General features: G+C 40.9%; 1 protein-coding gene across 11 annotated transcripts in view; it reads left to right on the top strand.

Moving 5' to 3' along the window:
• The window catches only part of ERC2 (ELKS/RAB6-interacting/CAST family member 2), a 1,463,345-nt gene that overhangs the window by 423,007 nt on the left and 1,027,590 nt on the right, over positions 1–12,748 (top strand). For all 11 annotated transcript variants that reach the window (XM_089681887.1, XM_089681886.1, XM_089681885.1 and 8 more), the window contains one exon: positions 8,267–8,434. In XM_089681887.1, the coding sequence (XP_089538013.1) occupies positions 8,267–8,434 (168 nt within the window). The remainder of the gene's footprint in view (positions 1–8,266; positions 8,435–12,748) is intronic.

Raw genomic sequence — 12,748 nt, 5'->3', positions numbered from 1 at the left:
TACATCTTGGCCTAAATTTATGAAGAACAATTATTTATTTGCAAACTTTTATAACAGAAACAAAGAAAAATGTGTTTTTTTTTCAAACTTTTTGGTCTTTTTTTGTTAATTTAGCAAAAAATAAAAACCCTATTATTAATTAAATACTACCAAAAGAAAGCTCTAGTTGTGTGAAGAAAATAACATTTTAGTTTGGGTACAGTGTAGTATGACCGCGCAATTGTCCTTCAAAGTGTGAGAGCGCCGAAACCTAAAAAATGGCCTGGGCAGGAAGGGGGTAAAAGTGCCCTGTATGGAAGCAGTTAAAAAGTGAAAACTAGTACGGGGATCTTCTCCCTGTACTGCTGTCACAAGGAGGGAGGAGGAATTGGGCGGCAGCTGCAGGATCGGGAACATGGTACACCCCTAAAAATGGGAGGGACATGTAATATGTTCCTAAAGATGAAATTATCATTTAAAACTTCTTGTGAATTAAACTGAAATCAGAAAAACATTTACACTCCTTCCAAGCTATCTTCTGTAAGCTACAAATTTCCCCGTCTCCCATGTAATGAAGATGATGAGAGTAAGACATGTTTGTAGTCTAAACCAGAAGGACAAAATCTTCTGATGAGATTTTGCAGGCAGGTAGGTTAGGAGTAGGATAAATAATGAAGTTAAAAGTTCTGAAGGTATGTTTAGAAATTACAAAATTGAATCGTATGAATGAGGAGAAGTAGGAGTGTTAGCATTACCAAGAAGTATACTTATAAAAGTAAGATGACGCATAGTAAACTAACACATTCATCTTAAAGAATATGTAAACCCAACATTTCCTATTTCTAATATGTACCTGCTGTACCATGTACTTGTATGAAAAAGTATCCTGTTTTCTTTGTATTGCTTCCTTTGTGTGAAATTCCTGGTGTCCCTGCCAGTTCCTCTGCTTTTCTATTAAAATGTGACCACACTAGCCATGAGAGCACAGGGTGGTCAGTTTTCTAGCTGTACTGAGAACTCAGCCTGCTCTCCCCCAATAATCAGATTTGTGCTGATTACACAACTTCTAGGAAGACCCGCGTGCTGCTGTTGCTGCTCCCTGAGCGCTTTATAAAGCTGAGAACAGAGGGTCTGTGATCACTTATGAAAAAAAGGGGAAAATGGCATTTATATTGTTTTTTTTTTTATATGCTGAATGGGTTGTTTTGCAAGGTGAGGGTTTACATATACTTTGACCACAAAGCTTTTTTTACCCCCTTCATGACCAGAGCATTTTTTGCTATTCAGCACTATGCTACTTTGACTGGCAATTAAACTGTGCCCAAAAGAAAAACATTTTTTTCACGGTAATAGAGTGTTCTTTTGGTGTAATTTGATCACCACTGTGTTTTTATTATTATTATTATTATATAAATGAAAAAGTATTGAAAATGTGTGAAAATAATATTTTATACTTCCTGCGAAAAAATTTATTCATACAAAATGTGTTGTGCTGCATGTCTTTGGTGAAAAGAAATCCCAATAAATGTAAATTAATTGGTTTGTGTGAAAGTTATGGCATCTACAAAGTATGGCATGTATTCTAGAATTTGCAGAGCTATGACACTATACTGGTAATGGCGGTGATCAGCGATTTATAATGGGACTGTGGTAGTGTGGCAGGCAATCTGGCACAGCTGTCATTGCCCTGCTTCACTGTTCACAGTACATGGAGTTTTGTGGTTTTGTGTGATTGAACACAGATGATCAGCTCATTTCAGCCAAAATCAGTTGCCAAACTTGTGCTGTGTCCAATCACAGTACAGGACAGCATGGGACATGCATGGAAACCTGGAAGAAGGCCGATGTACATGATAGTGCCTGTACTTGTCGCCCGCTCGCAGTATATTTACTGTGAGAAGTCGGCAGGTGGTTAATAATTGCTGATGTTCTTGACACATTTTACATATTTTTAAAGTTTCCAACCCTTACCTATGCTAGCCAAAACTAAATAGACATTTGGGCTGGAGTTCCCAAAGGCAGATCTAAAGAACATAATCAGTTTTAGAGTTCATTCACACTTGTGCGACTTGCTATGTCACTTTGGAGTCCATGGTCTCATGACAAGTCGCACCCCATATTTCCCAATGAGTACCATTCAAATCTGTGCAACTTCAAGTCGCAGGGACTTGAAAGTAGTTTCTACACTACTTTGGTATGACTTTTGATGTGACTTTAGTCCAGTGAATGTAAAGTTTGATGTGACTTTAGTCCAGTGAATTTAAAGTTGCATCAATGTTGTGCTCCAAAATGCACGACTTTGGAGGCACACTAATGTGAATGGAGCCTTGGATAGAATGCAACCTAGTTATTTTTTCTTTTAGTTCAGTTCAAATTTGTTTCCTTTTCTGGATGCTCACATGCCTCTTCAAATAAAAATGAATCTACAATAAAGTTGTTTAGATGTTTTTTACCTACCAATGGATTTGTATTTCAGTCCATTGAGAGATTTACAAAGCCCTGCCACACAACAGTCCTGCCTCATGTACAGGTCACCTTCCTGCTCCCATCCTGAGACTGAACAATGAAAAGAGAAGCAGCACTTCTTTCTGTCACTCTGTTGTCTCCTCTTATCAGCATTCTCATGGCACTGCAACATTCTTGATTAGCCCCTTGTGCTGGTCCCCCCCTTTCCCTGGTTCTTCTCTACAAAACCTGTAAGAGGCTAATACCAAGTCAAGTTAAGGTACTATCACTACTTGTAGTTAAAAAAACTGTACACTTAAGGATCTACTATTTATTACAAAGCTGCGTATCATTTATTTTTGCCTGAAGTTCAGCTATAAGTATTAGACTTTATGCAAATAATGGCACACTGCATTAGAAACACATTTCCAAACATTTCAACTAGTCATATGTCACATACTGTATCAAGCTAGGAAACCCAATAACCACAGTCTACATTTGCAGCAGTGTATAAACAGTTGGGTATAGTGTGTGGATCATTAAGATGAATCAGGATTTACAGTAAATGTGTCCATTTGTGTCACTTTTCAGCAGCTGTCACTGTGTATCCCCCCCCTACCCTTTCACCAAGGAAATAGATCCCATTCCGAATGCAGTTTAACCTTTTAAAGCTTGAGGTGTTCAATAGTTAGTTTGAAGAAGACAGCTGGCCAAATACAGTATATTCACAGCAATCTGCAAGGGGAGAGAGTACTTAGATCTTATTTTACTCTTTTCTGAAATTGATTGCCAGCTTTTATTACCAGCTGAGCCCGCCAGATACTGAAAAAAAAGGCACAGGCTTCCAAAATTATGTGGTGTTGAGTGAAAAGTCAGAGGGAGAGCCTTCTTGTGTACAAAGAAAGCACATATTTCATGAATGTACTTGGTGAAGTCGTTTTAGCAAGGTCTCCCTACTTTTCCTATTTTCTAGTGCCATATGCTATACTTTTAAAAATTGTTTTCTCTTAACGTTAAGGAAAATTAATGAGCCATTTTAATGTGAAATGTTTATATGGCCTCAAATCCAAGAGCCTACATCGATTTCCTAAATGAGTCTACAGCCATTTTTTATGAATGCCGTTATAACTTCTGCTCCAGCGTTTTTCATGGAAGCATGAGAGGAGAGGAGGAACTAAGTAGGCCTGGCGGGTCGAAAATGGCATTCACAGTTTCCCCCATGCTATCAAATTAGCTTCCATGGCAGGCTGGTGAGGTCTGTGAAAACAAGCGTTTGAATCCTCTTCTGTATTAGCAGAAGTAGACTTACAGCCCTGTGAACTGTAAAGGAGTTCTTCATTCAAGGCATAACCAGTACAAAACACCTGCTTTATATACTTGTGGTCCAAGTGAAACACTTCAGTGAAAGTCTAATATATCCTTGGTAAATGACTGTATAGTTTTACTTTTTTGCTGAAACTTGATCTTTTAACTTCAGCTTCTCTTTACGGAAGGAACAGAATTTGAATAGGATAATTAGCACAGTGGGGCCTTCTTAGAACAGAAGGTATGCACGTCGTGTTACATCAGACTTCCAAAAAAAATAAGGGGTTTTTTTGAATAGTGGGCAGAGTCATCCAAATCATTGAGTAAATGTATATCCAGAAGTGCTGCTGGGCTTTTTGGTCTTCATAAGTGCAGTGCTTGGAAAAAATGGTTTCTATGGAGTAGAGCTTGTGGACCAATAAATATCACCCAACAGGCTTTGGAAGTACGAGACTCCGCTCTCCCAGCCTGATCAGTGTAGGTATAGGTGACAGCATCCATCAGCGCTACTCTACTGGCCACAGCCCTAACGCATTTTGTCCTCGCCCACTGGGGGCTTAGTCATAGAGACCTCTATAACTAAGCTCTGGTGTGTGGGGCAAAACGAGTCAGAGGGCATGGTCATTGGAGCAGTGCTGGCTGAGGCCGTCACATATACCTACATTGATCGGACTGGGCGAACGGAGTCTCATACTTCCACTATTGGCACCTCTGGATGAGTGAAACGTGATGCAAACACTCCTATTCCTGAGTCCCAGCAAGGAAGCATTGTACCTCTAGCTTGGAGCAACACTGTAAGCTTTTACACATCCAAAAGGTTATGGTTAAGCAGGCTAAAGGGACCAAAAAACCTTTCATTAAGTAGGATAATTGGTATGATGTTACCAAAAATGAATATTAGGAGTGAGCATTCCTTTTAACTACTTGCTGACCGCAGATAGCCGAATGACGACTACACTGCGGCCGGCCAGTTCTGGGTGGGCGTCATATGGACACAGCTGATCACGTGATGTGGTAAAAGGCCAATCACAGCGGCCTTTTACCACGTAATCAGCTGTGTCCAATGACACGCTGATCACCGGGAAATGCAATTGCCAGTTCTTGGCTGCACTTTCCTCATGCTGTCAGATCGTGAGGAAAGTACTGCCGAGAACCGGCAGTTGTTAGAGCAGGGATTGGCACCGATCATCAGGGCACTGATGATCAGTGCCCTGATGATCGGTGCCCAGCAGTGCCACCCACAAGTTCCACCTACCTGTGCCCAGCAGTGCGCCCACTAGCTCCGCCCACCTGTGCCCAGAAGTGCCACCCACCTGTGCCCACCCACCTGTACCCACCAGTGCCACCCACCAGTGCCCAGCAGTGCTGCCAGTCAGTGCCACCAGTCAGTGCCCGGAGGTTGTGCCAGTCAGTGCCCAGCAGTGCTGCTAGTCAGTGCCAACTATCAGTACCCATCATCAGTGCCGCCTATCCGTGACACCTCATTAGTGCTGCCTATCAGTGCCGCCTATCCGTGCCACCTCATTAGTGCTGCCTGTCAGTGCCCTTCAGTGCTGCCTATCAGTGCCCATCAGTGCTGCCTATCAGTGCCCATCAGTGCTGCCTCATCAACGCACATCAGTGAAGGAGAAAAATTACCTGTTTGAAAAATTTTATAATAGAAACATAGGTTTATAGCGCAAAAAGTAAAGCGCCCAGTGGCGATTAAATACAAACAAAAGAAAGCTCTATTTGTGAGAAAAAAATGATAACAATTTCATATGGGTACAATCTTGCATGACCGCGCAATTGTCAATCAAAGTGCGACAGCGCTGAAAGCTGAAAATTGGCCTGGTAAAGAAGGGGGTATAAGTGCCGGTAGGCAAGTGGTTAACCAGGCCTCATGTTTAAAGTGTTTGAAAGAATTGCCTCCCTTTCCTTTCTGTGACCTTTATTAGTAACAGATTGGTTTTTGTGTGCTGTCCAGAACTACAAGTCATTTTTTAATATGTTTGTAATTCAGGTTATACATAGAACAAGGGAATAGATTTGGTACTGTGGGCTACAACAGTAATTTTAACAGATGTTTTGATAAATAATGTGACTGTAGATTATCATTTTGATCTGCCTAGTACCTAACTTGCAGAAAAAAAAATGTTATACTTTATACCAATTGATTGCTCTGGGCTTGGCCTGGCCATGGGTCTAGATCTAGTTTTAGACAGCAAAAGTTTTCAGGTACAGCCACTAACTGCCTGGTTAATCAAAGCCAACCAATCAGTGGATTTTAGAAATCCGTGGAAAAACTTTAAGTCTGCTTCAAAATAAACCTGTACATTAAACTAAGTATCTGTAAAACCTGAATTTAGGAAGTATTGGCCAGTGCTTGCATTGACCTTTCCTCCTCCCCTTTCCCCTTCCCTTTTCTTGGCCTGTTGGATATTCAGGACAGTGAGTGAATGCAGGCATCTATTGGTGTATACTATATTAAAAATATTTTTAGGTACAAGCATAATTTACCCACCTCTCATTATATGATGTCCTCCCATGCGCACTCCTCAGGTCACAGTGGATCACTGATCATGGTAAAGAGCTGATGACGTAGGCCAATCACAGCTGATCACAAGTAGGCAGGAAATGCTGGTTATCAGCAGTCCTCTCCTCACGCTGACAGCATGTGAGGAGAGGAGAGCCAGTAAGTGGCAATCTTCAGAGGAAGCATCTACACTGATTATAATCAGGGCACTGATCATCAGTGCTGATAGAGAAAAACAAAACAGAGGGCGCACCGGCCTTGTGCATTACCTTTAAAAATATGTTTACTAAATTTAAAAGAAGGTCTTCCTCAGAGGCTAGTCCTCGAAACACGTCAGTCATTTTGTATGTGCATCATTGTCATCACCATTCAGAAATGCAGTGCGAATTGGACGGAGTGGTCTCATATGATTTGCTTATTTTCATGTACTTTTGTGAGTAGAATACCTTCTTTTAAATTTAATAAACATATTTTTAAAGGTGATGCACAAGGCCGGTGCGCCCTCTGTTTTGTTTTTCTCTATTAGTACTTTTGGACTCCCCGGTTCTTTGAGGGCAGCAAGGCGTGCATATTCCAAGACATTCGTTGTGTGATCCCTATGACATAGAGTCCATCCCTAAGAACAGGAGTATTTGGGTTTTCTACTTTCACATCACTGATCATCAGTGTCCTGATGATCAGTGCAGCCCCATCAGTGCCCATCAATGCTGCCTTTCAGTGCCCATCAATGCTGCCTATCAGTGTCCATCAGTGATGCCTATCAGTGCCCATCAGTGCCTCCTCACCAGTGCAGTCTATTAGTACCCATCAGTGCCGCCCATCAGTGCCTATCTGTGCCTGTCAGTACTGCCTATCAGTGCCACCTATCGGTACCCATCAGTGCCCATCAGTGATGCCTGTCAGTGCCCATCAGGGCCGCTTATCAGTGCTGTGTATCAGTGTAACCTCATCAGCGCACATCAGTGAAAGAGAAACATTTTATAACAGAATTCAAGAAAAACTTTTTTCCCCAAAACATTTTCAGCCTTTTTCTGTTTGTTTAGCAAGAAAAAAAACCCAGGGGCGATTAAATGCCACCAAAATAATCTCTAAATGTTTAAAAAAAATTATAAAAAATGTATTTTGGTACTGTGTTGCATGACCGCGCAATAGTCATTCAAAGTGCAACAGCACTGAAAGCTGAAAATTGGCCTGGGCGGGAAGGGAGTGAAAGTGCCCGGTAGGCTAGTGGTTAAATACATATTAAAAAAAAACATTAGTTTTTCTAACAACAATGCCTAGTGCATTTTTATGGCACAAAGTCAGAACTGACAATTTGGTAGCAATGAGTGGACCTGTGACACCTCATACTTTCCGTTAATTCCTGCAAGACTCTTCTTATATGAAGGACATCCCTAGAAATCCAGCTTATTCATTGCTCATGCCGTGCAAATATTTGGAACAGAAATCATTGGAATAATGGGATGTTTTCTTTAATGTACTGCTTTCCTGTCTGAAGTGATCTACAGATACCATTATCAGCCTTCAGTCAAGAATATTTGAATTGGCAGAGCCATTGGAGTTTCCAGTAAAACTCTCAGGAAAACAGCAGGCAAAGTGAAATGTTATATTTGCAAACTTTCTTGATTTTGTTTGGAAATAACAAAGAATTTAAGGTTTGTTAAAGTGCATTTATTTTTAATAAGGAGACCAAATTATAATGTATCAAGCAAATATATAAATGTGTTACTTAGGAATTTTTTACTATATCTTTATCATAGCTATAAAATGTGTTTTGTGGTAAGTAAATGCAGCTTTTTCATCAGAACACATACAGCAAGTTCCATTTTGGTATCACATGCTTTTTTTACTTGCTTAAATGTTTGTTTTTTAAAACAATATTAGCTGCATTCTAGTCTGTCTTTAACAAGTGTACTAGAGATGTTGACAGTTTTGGAACCCTTTTGGTCAATAAGGGCAAGTACAATACTATCTTAAATTACCCCCATATAGATCCCTCTTAAAATGTTTTGTTTTCTTCAGGTGGATGCTTTACGGCTGAGACTGGAAGAGAAGGAATCATTTCTAAACAAGAAAACCAAGCAGCTTCAGGACCTTACAGAAGAGAAGGGTACCTTAGCTGGAGAGATCAGAGATATGAAAGACATGCTCGAAGTCAAAGAGAGGAAAATTAACGTCTTACAAAAAAAGGTATTGTTTCCACAATGATGAGTCTTGGCTAAAGCTGATCAAACACTTTTGAATGTGATTCCATCCAGAGTATGTGATTCCATGCACACTGTAGGTTTATATCCCTGGACTTAGGAAAGAAGTACAACATGGTAACCTCTTCAAGGTTTGATGTGTTGCGCATTCAGAGGTAACCTTCTGCACACCATTGTAAAGAGTAGGTTTTGGCGCAGTTTGGTCTTTCTCCTCTGGCCTTTCTCATTAACATGGTGTTCTTTTTCATAGAACTGCTGTACACATCTCACATCACATTAATTTTGTAAAGCACTGCACAAACTGTTGGCGCTTTATAAATCCTGTATAATAATAATAATCACAAGAGACTAACAGTTGCTGGGATGCTGTGACCACTTCTGACACCAAAAACCATTCCATGGCGAAGTTAGCTTAGGTCACAAATCTGACATTTAGTTGAGGAGCAACTGAACCTCTTGATCACGTCTGTGGGCTTTATGCCCTAAAGCTGTCCATACACCACTTGAATTTACTATAACCTGAAAATTCGTGCTAGGAATAAAATGGGATATATTTGAATCCTAACAACTGGTGCTGCTGCTCAAGTGCAAATCACTTTAAATCAAAGACTTTAAATCAATGCAGCGCACAACAGTATAATATCTAAAGTGTTCTTCAGTGTCCAAATAGTTTGTAGCAGTTTCCAGTTGCAGCTGATAAACTCACATTTCAGGAGCTTTTCTGCATTTTTTTTCAGCAGCCCCTGAACTCTCCCTAATGTTTTCCTATGTGTCCATGTACACATAGTCCTTTACAGTCGTTTACAGGCAGTTGAGTTTACAGTCGTTTTTTTGAACACACCAAACTTGCATTCAGGCGTAGATTTTATCAGCTTTTTAAACGCCAAACGCTTGTAAACGCGTGTAAATGCGGCTAAATGCGTTTATAAGCGTTTGGGTTTAGAAGCGTTTTTTAACTGTTCCATATCCAGATGCTGTCCAGAGCCTTTTTTCATCGTCAGAAATGCATGCAAAGCGGTTTCCATGTATTCAAATGGCCCAGTACACCAGCGCAGTCAGTTTCAGGTTTTGCGTGAAGGAAAAAATGGTAGAACGCACCGCATTATGCTCATGATGGGATCCATAGTGAATACAACCAGAAAAGACAGGTAATCTCAACACATACTGCTCTCTCTGCTTCTGCTCTCTCTATTTCCTTAAAATGTCTAAATTAGTTAATTTTTTACTGTTTTTCAGTGCATTCTGGGCATTTTTGAAGGTCTCCTGAGGTTATCTTTAAAAAACGCTTCTAAACGCAAACGCTCATAAACGTGTATAAACGCGGTATGCAAACACGGCTAAACAGACTTTTTTTAACCTACGTTTTACAGCAGTCAGTTTCCATTGTTCAGAAGTGTTTTTTCCAAACGTCCCGTGTACATGGAGCCTTATAGTGAATTTTCATTTATAAAGTGATCCATGCTTTTATCTCTTATAAAGTGTCTTAGTGCTCAAAACCACAATGTGCTTGGTGACCAGTGCCCTTCCTTTCTTTGTACCCACTAGACAAGATGGACCCTCTGCTGTTCATCATAAGAGTCTAATGCCAGTATCTCTGCCACACCTCCAGCAGCATATGTATCATGCTAGGCTCGGGTCTCAGTCTCTGATTGGCAACTTCTTCTCAGTGTATGGCTTGCGTGTTATATGTTGTGTCATGTCTAGGAGTAGGGCTGAGTGCTGAGGGCTCCAGTGTCAGTGAATTAGTGAATGGTGGTGGAGGTGCAGGAGGAGGAAGCGGCGGCTAGGCTGGAGGTGCGACATCAATACTTTTCATCTTTAGCCATACAGCTACTGCATAGGATCATCATGAAAATTTGGCAGAAGATTTGAGTTTAAGAAGGAGACATCCTTCACCAGAAAAAGCGCTTTAGACTCTTATGCATAATAGCAGAGTGTCCATCTTGTCTGGTGAGTGTGGAGGAAAGAGGGGCACTGGTCTTCAAGCAAAGATGGGCATTGGTCTTCAAGCAAAGATGGGCACTGGTCTTCAAGCAAAGAGGGGCACTGGTCTTCAAGCAAAGAGGGGCACTGGTCTTCAAGCAAAGAGGGGCACTGGTCTTCAAGCAAAGATGGGCACTGGTCTTCAAGCAAAGAGGGGCACTGGTCTTCAAGCAAAGAGGGGCACTGGTCTTCAAGCAAAGAGGGGCACTGGTCTTCAAGCAAAGAGGGGCACTGGTCTTCAAGCAAAGAGGGGCACTGGTCTTCAAGCAAAGAGGGGCACTGGTCTTCAAGCACATTGTGGTTTTGAGCACTAAGTGTATGATAATGAGAGATAACAGCATGGAGCACTTTATAGAAGAAATTTCACTATAAAAGTGGAAACTTTGCAATGTTATAAATTATTTGGACACCTGAAGGATACTTTAGATATTAATACTGTTTGTTTATACTGTTGTGCACTGTGTTATGACCAGTTGAATTTGTGTTTTCAGAATGTTGGTTTGATTTTCTAATGATTGATTGGGTCATATTGCTTTGTGTGAGTATGTTTGATTGATTTTCAAACATACTCACACAAACATTCAAAGGAGAGGGATGGAAAATCTTTTTCGAATGAACAAAATTCTAACTGTGAATATGGTTTTTTGTTTGGAAAAAAATCTTGCATATTGTAATGAAACCTGTTTAATAGGTCTGGGATTTAAAGGGCTTTTGAACAAAACTATTTGACACGATGGCAAGAATGTTATGGGCAAAGATTTTACAGAATTTCCATACAAACAAAAATCTATATAGCCAGCTTACATTTTAGCTACAACTTTTGTCTGATTTGCATTAACTAGCAGATGGACCCATTTAATGGCCACTGAATATAGTTAGGACACTGTGTTTTTCATTAACAATTGCCGTTTACTTTTTTTAATCATAAAACAGGATTTTACCTTTTTTCTTTTATCCTTTTTGGTATCTTAGTGCTGCTGATCTCCTGAAGCCTGTTTCAGGCACTTCCTGTCCTGTTCACATGCCCTCACTCCAGCATCAAATGGGCATCATTGCTCTGGCCTGGCTTCCTGACCGTTCCTGAGCATGTGTTTATCAGTAAGCAGCTTGTAGCCAGGGGCTCATGTGACCAGGTGACAACACAGAAGCACAACTAGTAGAGAGTTGTCACCCTATAACTTAAAATGTATGAACAACTATCTTCATGGCAGGATCACTCGGGAATCTATTCTTTTAATTAAAGCTGCATATCATTAAAGTGTTACTAAACCCACAACAGCTAAATCAGTCTGTAGATGCAGTAAAGCATGCTTGTCATACTCACTGTGGAACCTAAGGGGAAATTCTCCACATTGGGTAAAAAGGCTGTTTCATCCTGTTTTTTCTGATCCTCCTCTTCTTCTACTGTCCTCAATCCATCTGCTGAAAGAACGGTCTTGAGAGCAAGCTGCACATGCTCAGTTTGGTGCGTATTGCTAGAAAGTTGTTTTTTTCTGGGAAGGTACATGTGATCAGCAGAGGGCCAATCAACCCTGTGCAGACAGAGGGTCAGGGGTAATGCAGCCTAATTGGGCAATCAGGGGAGAATGAAAACTCCTCCTACAAGCTTTAACCAGTGCTCTGCTGGACACTGATAGAGGTCACAAGACTGCTCTAACTGCTGATGAGAAAAGGTATTTAGCAGTTTATATTTATTAAAATAATTGCATTTCCATGTTCTGTGTACTGTGGGAGACCAAATAGCGTGAATGCAGGGTCCTGGGTTTAGTAACACCTTAAGGAAGTAAAATAACTTTTGAAATTACAATAACATGTTAAGGACTAATATCTGCAGCTTGTGTTCATGGCATCAGTTTGATATCGGTTGAAGATGCTTTTGGAATTCAGAATTCATTGGCAGGTTCATGTGACCTGCAGTTGACTTCTTTCTGACCTGCTTTAAATGGGTTTTGCATTCCTGTAGACTAGCACACCATTAACTCCTTATTTGACCAGACCAGCCAAAGAAAAGGAGTCAAGAAACTGGAAGTGACATTTTACATGGTGTTTTAAGGGTTCTCAGCAGGAAGGGAAGATTAGTGAACAGATGTTTGCTGACCCCCCTCCCCTCAACACCACCACGAGGTGTCGCATGACATGGCTGTTCCAGGTTTGCCAAAAGGTTTGCAAAGCCTGGCAAACATGGTGGGGCACCGGGGTGGGTGGACGGAGAAACAGCATTGCCAGGGTTGCACAGCCGTCAGATCACTTCCATCTGACAGTTGGATTGTCAGATTTACCCACATCAGTCAGGAATGTGTGTAAAGCTCCTCATTGC

The sequence above is a fragment of the Staurois parvus genome, unplaced genomic scaffold, assembly GCF_062004578.1.
Source record: "Staurois parvus isolate SC_StPar_1 unplaced genomic scaffold, SC_StPar_1.0 ptg000282l, whole genome shotgun sequence".
Lineage (NCBI taxonomy): Eukaryota > Metazoa > Chordata > Amphibia > Anura > Ranidae > Staurois > Staurois parvus.
This window is presented reverse-complemented; position numbering and strand designations above follow the sequence as displayed.